This window comes from Scyliorhinus torazame, chromosome 6 (genome assembly GCF_047496885.1).
Source record: "Scyliorhinus torazame isolate Kashiwa2021f chromosome 6, sScyTor2.1, whole genome shotgun sequence".
NCBI lineage: Eukaryota > Metazoa > Chordata > Chondrichthyes > Carcharhiniformes > Scyliorhinidae > Scyliorhinus > Scyliorhinus torazame.
This window is the reverse complement of record NC_092712.1, coordinates 272,370,446-272,390,661: the sequence shown is the minus strand read 5'-3', so window position 1 is coordinate 272,390,661 and position 20,216 is coordinate 272,370,446. Positions and strand designations below refer to the sequence as shown.

At 49.9% G+C, this 20,216-nt stretch overlaps 1 protein-coding gene across 3 annotated transcripts in view; it reads right to left on the bottom strand.

Annotated features, from left to right (window-relative positions):
* cdkal1 (CDK5 regulatory subunit associated protein 1-like 1) overlaps window positions 1-20,216 on the bottom strand; it is a 979,997-nt gene that overhangs the window by 706,833 nt on the left and 252,948 nt on the right. For all 3 annotated transcript variants that reach the window (XM_072509703.1, XM_072509704.1, XM_072509705.1), the window contains one exon: window positions 1,702-1,798. In XM_072509703.1, coding sequence (XP_072365804.1) covers window positions 1,702-1,798 — 97 coding nt within the window. The remainder of the gene's footprint in view (window positions 1-1,701; window positions 1,799-20,216) is intronic.

The following is a 20,216-nucleotide window of genomic DNA, read 5'->3' as shown; positions in this document are numbered from 1 at the left end:
AGTTCCCTTTCCCCTGGATACTGTTTCCAGACCCAATAGTTATGTTTCAAAAGGAGCCAATTCAATCAGGCTTTCTTGAGCAAAGATAGAGTAAGTTTATTAACTTCTAACAGGCAAGGTGAAAAGGTAAAATGCATGCATCTACAGACATATGGATTAGAGATAAGAATTTAGTCCAATAGTAAGTAAATATTTTTTAAAGTCGTATGGCACAATCCTCGAGTTGAAAGTTGTATGTGCTACAGCCATAGCGATTGTTTTCAGTATAGTTGGTTTCTGCTGGCAAACAGTTAATTCTTTGATGTTGGTTTATTGACATTCCCAGAAAGAGAGCGTTTTAGACGTTCCTGCAAAAGCTGGCTATCTTTGCAGGGGCAAGGCCTTGGTCACTGTATCACCTTCAATATGTGTAAAACATCCAGCCATTTTCCTCCACAGCACACACACATAGATCAAGACCAACAGATAGACCAGCCCAGGCTGATAACCCCCAGATGTGTGTATTCCAAGATGACCAGAATGTACTGGCCTGTCGAGGGTATTGGAGTTGATAGGGCATTATGTCCTTTTGTCCATCCTGAGGTTGGCAATTAGTCTTTGGATGATTTTACAAGTACCTTGTCTGGGAGCACAAAGAGGGGATTCCAATGTTACTTAGAGAAAAGTCCTGCAGCTATTCCTGTCAGTGGTTAGTTATGCATTCTCAGCCATCTTTAAAAATATAAAACTCAGGTCTTTTTTAAAGTCCAATATTTCCTTATATAATTCTAAGGGTTTCTGCATTGTCATATAATCTGTTTGTCAGTGGGAACGGACAAAGCAATGAAGGATTGAGGCTTTATTAATATCGGACAACCTGAAGAGTAAATAATGCTCAATCTTGTCCCCTTTTCACAGGCAGGTTTCCCAGCAGTCATTTTAATTGCCTATTTAAAATAATTCAAAATTGCTTATTTTTCATTACGAAATAACGTAAACAGTTGTGCGAATTACTGAAATATGGACCAAAAATGCTGGAAAAATTCAGGTCAAGAAGCATTTGTGAGAGAGTAAACTGTTAACGTCTCAGGTGAATGAACTTTCATTACCTGTTCTGATGAAAGTCATCACCGGAGATGTTAACTATTTTCTTTCTCACAAATGCTGCCTGACCTGCTGAGTTTTTCCAGCATTTTGTGTTCTTACTTTAGATTTCCAGCATTTAAAGTATTTTGGTATTTGTGCTCATTACTGATACGCTTGTACTTGTGATTTTTCACTTCTGGTGAGCAAGTTTCGTGCACACAGTCAAACACACCTCCATTAAACCTGGAAGAGGTTTCATAGGAGGCAGTTGCAGTCATGCTTGGAATTTCTACAATTTTTCATACCCTCCCAGCTCTCATCCACCAGTTCTTAGGAAGTTAAAATTTCCCTGTAAAGTTTAATAATCTGAAAAAGGAGCAAACCATAAATCACAAGTTTTTTTCCATGTTAGGAAACAATACTTGGGAAATTATGATCAGATAATACTGCAAATATTTTTGTTCCTTCGAAACACAAGACTCAATTTGCCAACTTCTAGGTTTTTGTACAACACGGAGATACTTCAGACAAAACATACACCAGATCCAAATTAAGTATGCACAAACCTGCAAGAAGCAAAGTAAACTTCTTGAAGCGGTAAATCTTTCATGTGAAGTGTTAGAAAAGTTTTCTTACCCCAATAATGCTCAACCCTTTAATATAGTCCATCCGTGGTTGGGCTTGAGGAACACATCCAGCAACTACTACCTTTTTATTTTGCTCTTGAGCTTTCCTGAAGTGGAAATAATGGGAAATTGAATTAGAGTATTTTACATACCGAGTAACCAAATTGGGTTAAAATTCCAATATTAATTTAACACGTCTTTAAAAATCTGACTGTATATTTACCATAATTAAATCTCTTGTAAGGGTTAGAACCAAAGTGAACAGTCCCAACATTTATGTCCAGTGCTTACAAACCAAACTAAAGCAGGCCCTTCACAATTATTACTTTACTTCCTGCTATTTTATGAATATAAGTATTCACAGCCCAAACTTAACATCACCACCAATTTGTTTCATAAAATTCAATCACAAGACTATTTTTCCACAAAAGTTCATAACGTGAACTGCATAACCTGGCAAATGATACAATAAAATATTGTCAAATTATTTTCATGGAATTCACCAGATTGACCAGAATTCACCAGATTGAGGGCGGCATGTGGCGCAGTGGTTAGCACTGCTGTTTAAGAGGCTGAGGACCCGGGTTCCACCCCGGCCCTGGGTCACTGATCATGTGCAGTTTGCACATTCTCCCAGTGTCTGCAAGAGTTTCACCCCCACAACCCTAAGATGTGCAGGTTAGGTGGATTGGCCACGCTAAATTGCCCCTTAATTGGAAAAAAATAATTGGAATCTCTAAAAAAAAAAAAAAAAATGTTTTAAGTCCATTAGGTAGTGGTGATGTTGCAGTGCCACAGCCTGGAAAAGTTGCAAATACTAACCTCAAAAAAAAATGATTGTGAAGGCAACTTAAGAACAGCCCAAATATTACTACACTCAGTGAGAAAAGGAACCTGAATTCATCATAATTTATTGGAACAGGAGTATACCCTACACTTCAATTACTTGGGCGGAAAAATATAGGGACTTTCGTTCATTTCTTTTGAATTGTTAATTATTGATAATAACTACAGGTACACTATTTTCAAATCCGATCATTCATTTGTTTTAAAATTGTTCATATGCCATCATGGTTCAATTGGTAGAATTCACCTCTGAATCAGAAGGGTGTGACTTCTAAACCCACACCAGTATTGGAACCCACGATATAGGTCGAAATACCCAGGCAATATTAAAGGTGTGCAATATTAAACAGAGACTTCATGCTTTACATACAACATCAAACCAAGACCTGTCATAATATCCACGCATGTATATAATGTGCAGACAGGCAGTGATTGACACAGGAGGACCAATGAGCACACGGCACGGTGCAGCCAATCACCATGCGGTAGCTAGTAAGTCTGGTCAGGCTAGTACTAGGTCTCCAGTCAGTTCAGTATAGTGTCAACCCACAGTTAAAATTTTACGTTAGTTCTATCGTTTAATAAAACTGTGTTGGATCTTCTCCAGTGTTAGAGGTCTGTTTCTCGCATCACTGCATCAAGTGCAGTCCACACCGAACCGACCCGCCTAATACATCATGGTCCAACGGAGTGATATTGAAAATTGACGGACCTACCTCGAGTGAATCAGCATTGACCAGCAAGCAGCCGTCCGGTGACATGGAAAACATCTAGCCTCCTCCGCAGCTCCTCATCTCCGGCAACTTCGGCGCAAATTGGAAGCTCGTCAAGCAAAAGTTCCAGTGGTACATTGAGGCCTCCGACCTCGAAGCAGCATCGGATGCCAGGAAGATCGCTCTATTTCTCTCCACCGCGGGGGACCACGCCATCCACATCTACAACTCCCTCACGTTCGCTGACGGCGAAGACAAAACGAAATTCAAAACAGTCCTGCTGAAGTTTGACAGCCACTGCGACATTGAGGTGAATGAGAGCTTTGAACGGTACATTTTCCAGCAGAGGCTTCAGGGTGAGAATGAACCTTTTCAGTCCTTCATCACCCATCTCCGCATCCTAGCACATCATGTAACTATGGCCCGACGGCTGATTCCATGATCCGGGATCAGATCGTCTTCAGGGTCCACTCCGACTCCCTTTGACAGCAGCTCCTGAAAGTCAAACAGTTGACCCTCTCTGTCGCTATCGAGGCGTGCGTTGTCCATGAGCATGCTCAGAATCATTACTCCCACATCAGGGCGGCAGAAACTGCGAAGCTGGCCTCCCACGAGGCGGAATGGGTGCAGGCCATCGCACAAATGCAGGGCCTCAGCATCGAGGAGAGTGGCCGTTTCACGCGCTTTTCCCGGGTCCCTGCGCATGCGCGCCACAACCGAGTGGACGACGAGCCCGACAACCCGACTGCGCAAGTGCGTACGTCGACCGACCGCACTGTGCATGCGTGATGGCGCACGGAACGCGTCGACATCATGACATGTCCGGATTGTGGCTCCGCCCATTTAAAGCGGCAATGTCCGGCAAAAGGAAGCCGGTGTCTACAGTGTGGCAAGCTTAGCCACTACGCAGCCCTTTGCAGATCTGCTCCACCGCTCAGCAGCCAGCGATCCCAGCTGCGGCGCAGAAGTGTCTGCTCAATACAACAAGGCATGCCAGATTACGATCCCGACAGCTCAATGGACCCTGATGCCGAGTGCCTCAAGTCCCCATACCGGGTGTGCATCATAACTACACATGCGCTGCCTTCCACCACACCTACGCAACGCCTCTCGATCCTCAGTGTGGATCCCGACGACGAGTGGTCTGCTGTCCTCACAGTGAACAAGACCCACATCCGGTTCAGGCTGGACACCGGCGCATCAGCGAACCTCATCTCGAAATCCGACCTCGACACCATCCGCGCCAAACCAAGTATTCTTCCACCGGCCTGCCAGTTCCTTGACTACAATGGCAACACCATAGCTGCCAGTGGCTCGTGTCAAGAGTATCCAATAAGGCGATCAAGGCGATGCTACGGTTTGAAATTGTCGGGCCTGACACAACATCTCTGCTCGGTGCTCGTGCCTGCAAGCTCCTGAACCTTGTTCAAGGCGTCCACACCATGTCATTATCACCGGCGACGGCCTTGCCCAATGGAAATTTGCAAGCCGACATAGATGACATCATCACGCAGTACCACAGCGCGTTCGACGGAACAAGCACGCTCCCATACCGATACAAAATCCTGCTCAAGCTGAACGCCACCCCTGTAATTCATGCACCACGCCGGATGCCAGCGCCCCTCAAGGATCGTCCGAAGAAGCAATTACAGGACCTCCAAAACCAGGGCTTCATATCAAAGGTCACAGAGCCCACAGACTGGGTCAGCTCCATGGTCTGCTTCAAGAAGCCGACAGGGGAGCTTCGCATTTGCATTGACCCTAAGGATCTAAACTGCAACATCATGAGGGAGCGTTACCCGATACCAAAACGAGAAGAGTTGACCAGTGAGATGGCACATGCCAAATTCTTTACTAAGCTCGAAGCCTCCAAGGGTTTTTGGCAAATACAACTGGACGCGTCCAGTCGCAAGTTGTGCACGTTCAACACCCCGTTTGGTCGTTACTGCTACAACCGCATGCCTTTTGGCCTCCGAAGTATTACATCGCATCATGGAATAAATGATGGAGGGCATCGAGGAGGTGCGAGTGTACGTTGACGATGTCATTATCTGGTCCACAGCGCCCCAGGAACACATCGCTCGCCTCATGCAGGTATTCCAAAGAATCCAATATAATGGTCTTGAGCTCAACAGGGCCAAGTGCTCATTTGGTCAATCAGAGATCAAATTCCTAGGTGACCACATCTTGCAGCAGGGCATACGGCCAGACGCCGACAAGGTCTCGGTGATAAACGCCATGAAGACCCCGGAGAACAAAAAGGCGGTCCTCCGCTTGCTCGGAATGGTCAACTTCCTCGGGAAATTCATTCCATGGCATCCCATATCAGGCCCTCCGCCATCTTAACAAAAAGTCGACGGAATTCCAGTGGCTGCCCACGCATGAAGAGGAATGGCGCGAGCTGAAAGCAAAACTCACGACAGCCTCGGTCCTAGCGTTCTTCAACCCAACCAAGGAAACCAAGATATCAACTGCCCCAGGACGGCATTGGGGCGGTGCTCCTTCAGCGAGATGACTCCTCGTCCTGGGCTCCAGTGGCGTATGCCTCCAGGACCATGATGGCCACTGAGCAACGGTACGCTCAGATTGAGTAGGAGTGTCTGGGCCTCCTAACAGGGATAGTAAAGTTCCACGACTATGTTTATGGCCTGCCAAAATTCACGGTACAGACGGACCCCAGGCCTCTAGTCCACATAATCCAGAAGGATGTAAACGATATGACACCTCGGCTACAGCGCATTCTTCTAAAGCTACGTCGCTACTACTTCGAACTGGTCTACACGCCAGGTAAAGAGCTGATCGTTGCAGATGCCCTGTCCAGGTCCATTACTACACCGCATGAACAAAGTGACTTCATCTGCCACATAGAAGCCCAAGTGCAGTTGTGTGTCTCGAACCTTCCGGCCTCCGACAAACGGGTGGTCCAAATTCGTGAGGAGACAGCCAAGTGATGCAGCACCTCAGCAATAGCTGGCAGAAGGGCACAACGTAAAAGACAACCTGACGGTGGTGGAGGGAATCCTTCTGAAACTCGACAGAATCGTAATTCCTCAGAGTATGCGGGCTATGGTGCTGGGCCAACTCCATGAGGGTCACCTGGGGGTCGAGAAATGCTGACGCAGAGCTCGGGAGCCGGTCTATTGGCCGGGCATCAGCCAGGACATTGCCGACACAGTCCTCAATTGCCCTACCTGTCAGAAGTTTCAGCCAGCTCAACCCAAAGAAACGTTGCAGCAGCACGAGATCGTGACCTCTCCGTGGTCCAAAGTAGGCGTAGACCTTTTCCATGCCAAGGGGCGTGACTACATACTCCTGGTCTCCAGTTACGCAGAAGTAGTGTAACTGTCCGACCTCACGTCGAAGGCGGTAATCAAAGCCGGCAAGGAAACGTTCACCAGGCATGGAATACCGCTCATGGTAATGAGCGACAATGTTCCTTGCTTTTACAGCCAGGAATGGTCTGACTTTGCACAGTCCTACAACTTCCATCATGTTACCTCCAGTCCCTACTACCCGCAGTCAAATGGGAAGGTCGAAAAAGGGGTCCACATTGTCAAGCGGTTGCTGTGCAAAGCTGCAGATTCAGGCTCCGATTTTAACCTGGCGATGCTGGCATACAGGGCGATCCCACTGTCCACTGGATTGTCTCCAGCCCAGATGCTCATGAATCGCATTCTGAGGACCACAGTTCCAGCCATCCACGTTCCCGAGCTTGATCACCTCACGGTCCTACAGAAAATGCAGCAGTCACAGGCCCAACAGAAAGCCACGTACGATGCCCATGCCACGGATCTGCCCGAGCTGGCCCCAACAGATCATGTTCGCGTACAGTTGCCTGAAGGCGGCTGGTCAGCCACAGCTGTGCTCAAACAAGTGGCCAAGATCATTCCTTGTCCGCATGGCACTGCGAAGAGTTCCATGCCCGGGCACTGCGAAGAGTTCCACGCCCACTACCTGACCGGTGGCCCCGCTGCCTACAATGCCTCCTCCGGACGTACCCGACCACGAGGCACCAACCTACCAGCAATCCTGCCGGTCCACACGCCCATCGCGATGCCAGCGATCCCAAGCGCAGGCGGCTCCTAATCCTCCTCTGCGGCGATCAACAAGAGTTTGTCGCCCACCACACAGACTAAATCCATAGACTGAGCTTTTGTACATTTTTGTGACTTCACCAATTGGACCTCTGTAAATATCGTTTTGTTTGCCATGTATCTGCACTATCGCAACCTTCCTATGTATATACGTTCGTTTAGACATCTTTCTGTACATAGTCAGGCACATATATATATATATATATATATTTATAAGTATCCACACCTTAGTATTTATTTTTATTTTTAATAAAGGGGGAGATGTCATAATATCCACGCATCTATATAATGAAGTGCAGACAGGCAGTAATTGACACACAGGCGGACCAGTGAGCACACGGCACGATGCAGCCAATCACCAGACAGGACATCACCACTATAAAGCCAGAGGGCACTAGGTTTCCCGCTCTCTCTGGACCCAGCCACTGAGACAGTCAGAGTCCACGAGCTAGCACAGTGCAAACACCATGCGGGAGCTAGTAAGTCTGGTCAGGCTAGTACTAGGTCTCCAGTCAGTTCAGTACATTGTCAACCCACAGTTAAATATGCATGTTAGTTCTATCGTTCAATAAAACTGTGTTGGATCTTCTACAGTGTTAGAGGTCTGTTTCTCGCATCACTGCATCAAGTGCAGTCCACAACGAACCGACCTGCCTAACACATCAGACCCTGGTTCAGATCAAAATTAAAGATGGGGCTGTTCAAAGAGAAGGAAATTCTCTCAATATACTGGAAACTATTACTCCTGGTTAATCATTTTAAAAATCTTAATGGGTCATTATTCACACATGAGTTTATGGAACTGTGCTGTATGCAAAAAAAACAATGGTCATTCACTGCATGCTAAGTATTTTGCAATGTTTGAGGCATTAATGATAAAAGTTTTGTTCTTTCATGCTCGCACCTGCATCAACACTTTTCTCTCTGAATTCACGCTATTACTCTACCTTTCCCTGAATTCTCTCAATAATGGCACTACATAAATGTAAGTTCTTTTTATACCTGGCTTTTAGTAAAGCGAGAGCGTAGAACTATAGAAGTCATTTAAAAAACGGAGAGCGATGGGGATATGGAGATAGAGAGGGAAATGGCAATGGAGGGGTTTAGAATAAGAATGTGAGCCACAGGTGAACTGGGAGCCAATAGGGATCACCACATAATAATTGTAATCTTTATTTCACAAGTAGGCTTACATTAACACTGCAATGAATTTACTGTGAAAAGCCTCTAGTTGCCACATTCCAGTACACTGAGGAAGAATTCAGAATGTCCAAATTGCCTAACAGCACGTCTTTCGGGACTTGAGGGAGGAAACCGGAGCACCCAGAGGATACCGACGCAGACACAGGGAGGACATGCAGACTCCGCACAGACGGTGACCCAAGTTGGGAATCGAACCAGGGACCCTGGCGCGGTGAAGCAATAGTGCTAACCACTGTGCTATTGTGCCATCCTGTGGTGCAAGTAGGGCCTATTATTATGGGATTGGATACAGGCAGCACCTCTGGATGAGTGTTGGTCTGCACCCAAGAATTTTTGAGAGGAAGTTAAGACCAACCAAGCATTTTACAAAGAAAAATTACAACTAACAAGTAATATGCTTACATTATCAATGTTGGCTGAGACAGCTCCCAAAATGAAATGAAATGAAATGAAAATCGCTTGTCACAAGTAGGCTTCAAATGAAGTTACTGTGAAAAGCTCCCAGTCACCACATTCCGGCGCCTGTTCGGGGAGGCTGGTACGGGAACTGGAACAGTTCTGTCATGGAACTGGAACAGTGTCTGTCTGTTGGTCTTGCACCAACAAGAGGCAGTGTGCAAGGAGCGTCCATTACAGTAACCTCAAAAAAGCAACAGTTCATTCACACACAAGTGCGTTCAGCTGCATGGAGGTAAAATGGGTGCCCGCTGCCTGATATTTTGAAAGGAGGCGGCCAATAGAATTTAGCCCCTCCCTACCCCAAAGATGTAGACCCTGCAATAAGGGTCCTACTGGTGCTGGTCCATCTCTGGCAGCTTAATCAAATGACCAATCTTTCCTACTGAGCCCTGTGGTGAATGTATAATAACTGATAATTCACCAGTGCACTATGTTATTAACCCTGTGGGCTCTACCTATGGGCCATTGTGTGGTTTCACCCACAGGGGATATGTTGGGGCATGTACGGGCTCCGCGCATGGCTCCACCCCCTTTACAGGACGTATAAGAGCTGCTGACCTGCGGGGCCGCCTTCAGTGTTGTACCGGTCACAGGCAGGCTCAGTTCTAAGCTGATTAAAACCACGATTTACTTCTCCACGTGTCTTCGAGTGAATTGATGGTCGCATCAATTTAATCAGCTTAAAATGTTACTATGGAATCAGCCGTCAAACCTGACAGACTGGAACTCGATCCACAGGCCGCGGAGGCGAAAGAAATGTTTTCACATTGGCTTCGATGCTTCAAGGCCTATCTCGCCGCGTCGTCTACGCCATCCGTCATTGACGAACAGAAGCTGAGCATCCTCCACGCACGGGTGAGCCATCGCATTTCTGTCCAGCTCAACCAAGCTGCTTCCCATACAGAGGGCCTCGCACTACTCAAACGCCTCGATGTGCGGCCTGTGAACGAAGTATACACGCGACACGTCTTCACCACTCGCCGCCAGCGTCCCGGGGAGTCGCTAGATGATTACCTACGTGACCTCAAAGCCCTCGCGCGCAACTGTAACTACCATGCCATTACGGCCACTCAGCACATTATGCTCGCCGTCCGAGACGTTTACGCATAGGGGGTCCGATCGAACTATGTGAGACAGCGCCTGCTCGAAAAAGGGGCCCAGGACCCGGACGACACGGTAAAACTGGCTACCTCTCTGGAGGCCGCTTTTCAGAGCCTTACTGCGTTCCGGGCCGATCGCGCGACCCCCCTCGCCGGCCCCCAACCCGAGACTACCCCAGGCCTGTGCCGCGCGGCCGCCCGCCCATCATGGGGGGCTACCCTGCTACTTTTGCGCTCAGTCCCAACACCCCCGACTGCACTGCCCGGCCCCTCAACACGAACTGCAGCAGCTGCGGGCAAAAAGGACATTTCGCCAAGGTCTGCCTGGCCAGGTCTAAGAACACGAACTCACAGACCCGATCCACAGACTCACAGGCCCGCAGACCCCGCAAGGTGACAGCGTGTCTGCCGACTCCGCCTCCGCATAACATGTGCGAGTCATGGGAGCCGCCATCTTGTCCATCCTCCCCCTCGCGGCCGACCACGTTCGATCCATGGGGGCCGCCATCTTGGATGCCATCTTCCTCACCGCCCACCATGCTCGACCAACGGGCGGCGCCACCTTGGCCGCCATCTGCTACGCCACTCGACGCGTACGACCTACACGGACAGCCATCGCGGGGCCGCCCCAGCACCTCCATTCACGCCGCCGGCTACCCACACCTCAGCGCGGTCACCCTGGACCAGTCGCGACCTAAGCACCTCCGGAGCTCCATGATGGCCGTCCAGGTTAATGGGTACGAGACACCTTGCCTTTTCGACTCCGGGAGCACAGAGAGCTTCATTCACCCGGACATGGTAAGACGCTGCTCGCTCCCAATATTCCCGACGCAACAAACCATTTCCCTCGCCTCTGGGTCGCAGTCGGTGCAAATCCAAGGGTGAATTACTGCAACCCTAGCGATACAGGGCGCTGAGTACTCTAATTTTCAACTATATGTGCTCCCAGACCTCTGCGCTACTCTCCTTTTGGGACTCGACTTCCAGTGCAACTTCAGGAGCCTAACTCTTAAGTTCGGGGGGCCCCTGCCTCCGCTCACCATATGCAGCCTCGCGACCCTTAAAAATCGACCCCCTCGGACTTCCGGGTGCGGCGATGACCAGCTGAGTCGCACGTTTCGGCAGCTCCCGGTGAAACGGACTTTTGGGCTCTTGATAGGAGCCCCAACGGCAATTTTGACGGCTAAAAACACTGTGCGGTAAACCAGAAGGGAATCCCCCCTGGATATGGATGAAAAAAGGAGGAGAAAGTGGCCGGATTGCAGTGGATCCTTTAGAACAGCGGCAAGGAAGGCAAGCAAAAACTAAGATGGCGTCGGAAGGTGGCAGATTAACATGGGGCCCTGAACAACAAGAGTTCTTGAAATGCTGTGTGGAAGGGCTCAAAAAGGAAATGAAGAAAGAGCTGTTGGCCCCGATACTACAGAAACGATGTGTGGAAAGGTTGGAGGCACTGGAGAACAACGCGAGGAACAACCTGAGGATTCTTGGTCTTCCTGAAGGTGCGGAGGGAGCGGACGTCGGGGCATATGTGAGCACGATGCTGCACTCGTTAATGGGAGCGGAGGCCCCGGCGGGTCCGTTGGAGGTGGAGGGAGCATACTGAGTGATGGCGCGAGGACCGAGAGCAGGAGAAATTCCCAGAGCCATAGTGGTGAGATTCCTCCGTTTTAAGGATAGAGAAATGGTCCTTAGATGGGCAAAGAAAACTCGGAGCAGTAAATGGGAGAACGCGGTGATCCGCGTTTATCAAGACTGGAGTGCGGAGGTGGCGAGAAGGAGGGCGAGCTTTAATCGGGCCAAGGCGGTGCTTCATAAAAAGAAGATAAAATTTGGAATGCTGCAACCGGCAAGACTGTGGGTCACATATCGAGGGAGGCACCACTACTTTGAGACGGCGGATGAAGCGTGGACTTTTATTGTGGAAGAAAAACTGGAATGAGCGGGTTATTAAAAAGAACGTTTGAACAAAGTGGTGGGGCGAATGTGGGGGGCGAAGAGGGGGGTTAAAAAGGGGGGAAAGAGGAGTTTTATGTACTAATCCTGCGATGTGGTAACTTTTCTCTCTTCCACAGGTGGTGATGGGGAGAGGAGGGGAGGTGGAGAAGATGGGGCATTGGCCATTGGGGGCGGGGCCAAGGGAGAAGCGCGGGCTTGGTTCCCGCGCTATGATAATCATGGCGGGAATAGAGAAGCACGGTGCGAGCCGAGGTCACGGGGGGAAGCCGAGGTCGGCCAGAGTTTGCTGACTTCTGGGAGCAACATGGGGGGAGTAATTACGCTAGCGGGGGATCTAGCAGGGGGGGTGGGAGGGGGGAATTACTGGGTGGCTGCTGCTGGGGAGAGGGGGGAGCTGGTATGGGAGGGAATGGGCAGGGGGGCACCGCCTGGGGGAGATACAGCTGCGTGGGAACCGGGTGAGCAGCTGGAAAAAGGGGATGGCTAATCGACAAGGGGGGGGGGGGGGGGGGGGGTAGGAAGCCCCCCAACCCGGCTGATCACGTGGAACGTGAGAGGGCTGAACGGGCCGATAAAGAGGGCACGGGTACTCGCACACCTTAAGAAACTTAAGGCAGATGTGGTTATGTTACAGGAAACGCACCTGAAACTGATAGACCAGGTTAGGCTACGCAAAGGATGGGTGGGGCAGGTGTTCCATTCGGGGCTAGATGCGAAAAACAGGGGGGTGGCTATATTAGTGGGGAAGCGGGTAATGTTCGAGGCAAAGACTATAGTGGCGGATAACGGGGGCAGATACGTGATGGTGAGTGGCAAACTACAGGGGGAGACGGTGGTTTTGGTAAACGTATATGCCCCGAACTGGGATGATGCCAATTTTATGAGGCGGATGCTAGGACACATTCCGGACCTAGAGATGGGAAAGCTGATAATGGGGGGAGATTTTAATACGGTGTTGGAACCAGGGCTGGATAGGTCGAAGTCCAGGACTTGAAGGAGGCCGGCAGCAGCCAAGGTACTTAAAGATTTTATGGAGCAGATGGGAGGTGTAGGCCCGTGGAGATTTAGCCAAGCTAGGAGTCAGAAGTTCTCGTTTTTCTCCTATGTCCATAAAGTCTACTCGCGAATCGACCTTTTTGTGCTGGGAAGGGCGTTGATCCCGAAGGTGAGGGGAACGGAGTATACGGCTATAGCCATTTCGGATCACGCTCCACACTGGGTAGACTTGGAGATAGGGGAGGAAACAGGAGGGCGCCCACCCTGGAGAATGGACATGGGACTAATGGCAGATGAGGGGGTGTGTCTAAGGGTGAGGGGGTGCATTGAAAAGTACTTGGAACTCAATAATAATGGGGAGGTCCAGGTGGGAGTGGTCTGGGAGGCGCTGAAGGCGGTGGTTAGAGGGGAGCTGATATCAATAAGGGCACATAAAGGGAAGCAGGAGAGTAAGGAACGGGAGCGGTTGCTGCAAGAACTTTTGAGGGTGGACAGACAATATGCGGAAGCACCGGAGGAGGGACTGTACAGGGAAAGGCAAAGGCTACATGTAGAATTTGACTTGCTGACTACGGGCACTGCAGAGGCACAATGGAGGAAGGCACAGGGTGTACAGTACGAATATGGGGAGAAGGCGAGCAGGTTGCTGGCACACCAATTGAGGAAAAGGGGAGCAGCGAGGGAAATAGGGGGAGTGAGGGATGAGGAATGAGAGATGGAGCGGGGAGCGGAGAGAGTGAATGGAGTGTTCAAGACATTTTATAAAAAATTATATGAAGCTCAACCCCCGGATGGGAGGGAGAGAATGATGGGCTTCTTGGATCGGCTGGAATTTCCCAAGGTGGAAGAGCAGGAAAGGGTGGGACTGGGAGCACAGATCGAGGTAGAAGAAGTGGTGAAAGGAATTAGGAGCATGCAGGCGGGAAAGGCCCCGGGACCGGATGGATTCCCAGTCGAATTCTGTAGAAAATATGTGGACTTGCTCGTCCCGGTATTGACGAGGACCTTTAATGAGGCAAAGGAAAGGGGACAACTGCCCCCGACTATGTCTGAAGCAACGATATCGCTTCTCTTAAAGAAGGAAAAGGACCCGCTACAATGCGGGTCCTATAGACCTATTTCCCTCCTAAATGTGGATGCCAAGATCCTGGCCAAGGTAATGGCAATGAGAATAGAGGAATGTGTCCCGGGGGTGGTCCACGAGGACCAAACTGGGTTTGTGAAGGGGAGACAGCTGAACACGAATATACGGAGGCTGTTAGGGGTAATGATGATGGCCCCACCAGAGGGGGAAACGGAGATAGTAGTGGCGATGGATGCCGAGAAAGCATTTGATAGAGTGGAGTGGGATTATTTGTGGGAGGTGTTGAGGAGATTTGGTTTTGGAGAGGGGTATGTTAGATGGGTGCAGCTGTTGTATAGGGCCCCGATGGCGAGCGTGGTCACGAATGGACGGGGATCTGCATATTTTCGGCTCCATAGAGGGACAAGGCAGGGATGCCCTCTGTCCCCATTATTGTTTGCACTGGCGATTGAGCCCCTGGCGATAGCGTTGAGGGGTTCCAAGAAGTGGAGGGGAGTACTTAGAGGAGGAGAAGAACACCGGGTATCTTTGTATGCGGACGATTTGCTACTATACGTGGCAGACCCGGCGGAGGGGATGCCAGAAATAATGCGGATACTTGGGGAGTTTGGGGATTTTTCAGGGTATAAATTGAACATGGGGAAAAGTGAGTTGTTTGTGGTGCATCCAGGGGAGCAGAGTAGAGAAATAAAGGACCTACCGTTGAGGAAGGTAACAAGGGACTTTCGTTACCTGGGATCCAGATAGCCAAGAATTGGGGAACATTGCATAGGTTAAATTTAACGCGGTTGGTAGAACAAATGGAGGAGGATTTCAAGAGATGGGATATGGTATCCCTGTCACTGGCAGGGAGGGTGCAGGCGGTTAAGATGGTGGTCCTCCCGAGATTCCCCTTTGTGTTTCAGTGCCTCCCGGTGGTGATCACGAAGGCTTTTTTTAAAAGGATTGAAAAGAGCATCATGGGTTTTGTGTGGGCCGGGAAGACCCCGAGAGTGAGGAAGGGATTCTTACAGCGTAGCAGGGATAGGGGGGGGCTGGCACTACCGAGCCTAAGTGAGTATTATTGGGCCGCTAATATTTCAATGGTGAGTAAGTGGATGGGAGAGGAGGAGGGAGCGGCGTGGAAGAGATTAGAGAGGGCGTCCTGTAGGGGGACTAGCCTACAGGCTATGGTGACAGCCCCATTGCCGTTCTCACCGAGGAACTACACCACAAGCCCGGAGGTGGTGGACAGTGGATACGGCATAGGGGAAAGACTGGAGCCTTGGGGGGGTCCCCGATAAGAAACAACGGCTCAGCACGGCTCAGTAAATTTTTTTGGGTGGAGGATAGGTGTGCGAGGTGCTCGAGAAGCCCAGCGAATCATACCCATATGTTTTGGTCATGCCCGGCATTACAGGGGTTTTGGATGGGGGTGACAAAGGTGCTTTCAAAAGTAGTGGGGGTCCGGGTCGAACCAAGCTGGGGGTTGGCTATATTTGGGGTTGCACAAGATCCGGGAGTGCAGGAGGCGAGAGAGGCCGATGTTTTGGCCTTTGCGTCCCTAGTAGCCCGGCGCAGGATATTGTTAATGTGGAAAGAAGCCAAGCCCCCGGGGGTGGAGACCTGGATAAATGACATGGCAGGGTTTGTAAAGCTAGAGCGGATTAAGTTCGTTCTAAGGGGGTCGGCTCAAGGGTTCACCAGGCGGTGGCAACCGTTCGTCGAATACCTCGCAGAAAGATAGATGAATGGAAAAAAGAAGGCGGCAGCAGCAGCCCAGGACCGGGGGTGGGGGGGGGGGGGGGGGGGGGGAGGAGGAACCAGAAGGACTCTCAGGGTTGTTAATATATACTGTATAATATGTATAGGTCGTTGCGACAGGTAATTGTACATTGGACTGTTAAATTATATTTTTGGAGAGTGTTACTTGCGATAAGGCAGTTGCCAATTAGGGTTAGTTTTCATTTTTGTTATTTATTATTTATTCATTTTTTGTTTATAAAATAGGTCATTGTTATTTGTGTTGTTATAATATTGTGTAAAGGATGCACAATGTACTGTGTTGGCTGACCAAAAATTTTCAATAAAATATTTATTTTTTTTAAAAAAAATCGACCCCCTTCCCCCCCCCTCTTCGCAAAGCTCACCGCCGATTGCAAGCCAGTAGCCACCAGAAGCAGGCGGTATAGCATGCAGATAAGGACGTTCATTAGGTCCAAGGTCCAGCATCTCTTGCGGGAGGGTGTCATAGAGGCCAGCAATAGCCCCTGGAGAGCTCAGGTGGTGGTCGTTAAGACCGGGGAAAAGTTCCGGATGGTGGTTGATTACAGCGAGACTATTATCTGGTTTACGCAACTCGAAGCGTACCCCCTTCCCCAGATTCCAGACATGGTAAATCAGATCGCGCACTACCACGTGTTCTCCATGGTCGATCTGAAGTCTGCATACCACCAGCTCCCAATCCGCCCGGAGGACCGCCACTACACGGCGTTTGAGGCAGACGGCCGCCTTTTCCATTTCCTCCGGGTCCCCTTTGGCGTCACGAACAGGGTTTCGATGTTCCAACAAGCGATGGACCGAATGGTGGACCAGTACGGGCTGCGGGCCACGTTTCCGTACTTGGGCAATGTCACCATCTGCGGCCATGATCAGCAGGACCACGACGCCAACCTCAACCGATTTCTCGAAACCGCCCAAAAACTCACCTCCACCAAGGAGAAATGCATTTTCCGCACAACCAGGCCACCCATCCTCGGCTATGTCGTGGAAAACGGGGTCCTAGGGCCCGACCCTGACTGTATGCGCCCCCTACTACAACTCCCTCTCCCTCACTGTCCCAAGGCCCTGAAGAGGTGCCTTGGGTTTTTCTCCTATTACGCCCAGTGGGTCCCACAGTATGCGCACAAAGCCCGCCCACTATTTAAGGCCACCCTCTTTCCACTGGCAGCCGAGGTTCGCCAGGCCTTCAACTGCATCAAGGCGGACATCGGCAAAGCTGCGATGCGCGCGGTGGACGAGTCCGTCCCCTTCCAGGTGGAGAGCGACGCCTCAGAGGTCGCTCTCGCCGCCACCCTCAACCAAGCAGGCAGACCGGCAGCGTTTTTTTCACGCACTCTCACCACCTCCGAAATTCGACACTCCTCGGTCGAAAAAGAAGCCCAAGCCATCGTGGAAGCCGTGCGGCACTGGAGGTACTACCTCGCTGGTAGGAGGTTTACCCTCGTCACCGACCAACGATCGGTTGCCTTCATGTTGCAACCGGGGCAAGATCAAGAATGATAAGATCTTGAGGTGGAGAATCGAACTCTCCACCTATAACTACGATATAGTATATCGTCCTGGGTAGCTCAACGAGCCCCCAGATGCCCTGTCCCGCGGCACATGCGCCAGCGCGCAAGATTACCGACTACGGGCTATCCACGATGACCTCTGCCACCCGGGGGTCACCCGGCTCGCCCATTACATCAAGGCCTGCAACCTGCCCTACTCCACCGAGGACGTCAGAGCTATAACCAGAGACTGCCAAATCTGTGCAGAGTGTAAACCGCACTTCTATCGACCGGATAAGGCCCACCTGGTAAAGGCATCCCGGCCCTTTGAACGCCTCAGTATCGATTTCAAAGGGCCCCTCCCCTCCAATAACCGCAACACATACTTCCTGAACATCATAGATGAGTTCTCCCACTTCCCATCCCCTGCCCTGATATGACCACCCCCACTGTCATTAAAGCCTTGCATAGTGTCTTCACCCTGTTTGGTTTCAAAGAACAAAGAACAAAAGAACAAAGAAATGTACAGCACAGGAACAGGCCCTTCGGCCCTCCAAGCCCGTGCCGACCATACTGCCCGACTAAACTACAATCTTCTACACTTCCTGGTTCCGTATCCTTCTATTCCCATCCTATTCATATATTTGTCAAGATGCCCCTTAAATGTCCCTATCGTCCCTGCCTCCACTACCTCCTCCGGTAGTGAGTTCCAGGCACCCACTACCCTCTGCGTAAAAAACTTGCCTCGTACATCTACTCTAAACTTTGCCCCTCTCACCTTAAACCTATGCCCCCTAGTAATTGACCCCTCTACCCTGGGGAAAAGCCTCTGACTATCCACTCTGTCTATGCCCCTCATAATTTTGTATACCTCTATCAGGTCGCCCCTCAACCTCCTTCGTTCCAGTGAGAACAAACCGAGTTTATTCAATCGCTCCTCATAGCTTATGCCCTCCATACCAGGCAACATTCTGGTAAATCTCTTCTGCACCCTCTCTAAAGCCTCCACATCCTTCTGGTAGTGTGGCGACCAGAATTGAACACTATACTCCAAGTGTGGCCTAACTAAGGTTCTATACAGCTGCAACATGACTTGCCAATTCTTATACTCAATGCCCCGGCCAATGAAGGCAAGCATGCCGTATGCCTTCTTGACTACCTTCTCCACCTGTGTAGCCCCTTTCAGTGATCTGTGGACCTGTACTCCTAGATCTCTTTGACTTTCAATACTCTTGAGGGTTCTACCATTCACTGTATATTCCCTACCTGCATTAGCCCTTCCAAAATGCATTACCTCACATTTGTCCAGGTTAAACTCCATCTGCCATCTCTCCGCCCAAGTCTCCAGACAATCTAAATCCTGCTGTATCCTCAGACAGTCCTCATCGCTATCCGCAATTCCACCAACCTTTGTGTCGTCTGCAAACTTACTAATCAGACCAGTTACATTTTCCTCCAAATCATTTATATATACTACAAAGAGCAAAGGTCCCAGCACTGATCCCTGTGGAACACCACTGGTCACAGCCCTCCAATTAGAAAAGCATCCCTCCATTGCTACCCTCTGCCTTCTATGGCCTAGCCAGTTCTGTATCCACCTTGCCAGTTCACCCCTGATCCCGTGTGACTTCACCTTTTGTACTAGTCTACCATGAGGGACCTTGTCAAAGGCCTTACTGAAGTCCATATAGACAACATCTACTGCCCTACCTGCATCAATCATCTTAGTGACCTCCTCGAAAAACTCTATCAAGTTAGTGAGACACGACCTCCCCTTCACAAAACCGTGCTGCCTCTCACTAATACGTCCATTTGCTTCCAAATGGGAGTAGATCCTGTCTCGAAGAATTCTCTCCAGTAATTTCCCTACCACTGAAGTAAGGCTCACCGGCCTGTAGTTCCCGGGATTATCCCTGCCACCCTTCTTAAACAGAGGAACAACATTGGCTATTCTCCAGTCCTCCGGGACATCCCCTGAAGACAGCGAGGATCCAAAGATTTCTGTCAAGGCCTCAGCAATTTCCTCTCCAGCCTCCTTCAGTATTCTGGGGTAGATCCCATCCGGCCCTGGGGACTTATCTACCTTAATATTTTTTAAGACACCCAACACCTCGTCTTTTTGGATCACAATGTGACCCAGGCTATCTACACCCCCTTCTCCAGACTCAACATCTACCAATTCCTTCTCTTTGGTGAATACTGATGCAAAGTATTCATTTAGTACCTCGCCCATTTCCTCTGGCTCCACACATAGATTCCCTTGCCTATCCTTCAGTGGGCCAACCCTTTCCCTGGCTACCCTCTTACTTTTTATGTAAGTGTAAAAAGCCTTGGGATTTTCCTTAACCCTATTTGCCAATGCCTTTTCATGACCCCTTCTAGCCCTCCTGACTCCTTGCTTAAGTTCCTTCCTACTTTCCTTATATGCCACACAGGCTTCGTCTGTTCCCAGCCTTTTAGCCCTGACAAATGCCTCCTTTTTCTTTTTGACGAGGCCTACAATATCACTCGTCATCCAAGGTTCCCGAAAATTGCCGTATTTATCTTTCTTCCTCACAGGAACATGCCTGTCCTGTATTCCTTTCAACTGACACTTGAAAGCCTCCCACATGTCAGATGTTGATTTGCCCTCAAACATCCGCCCCCAATCTATGTTCTTCAGTTCCCGCCTAATATTGTTATAATTAGCCTTCCCCCAATTTAGCACATTCATCCTCGGACCACTCTTATCCTTGTCCACCAGTACTTTAAAACTTACTGAATTGTGGTCACTGTTACCGAAATGCTCCCCTACTGAAACATCTACCACCTGGCCGGGCT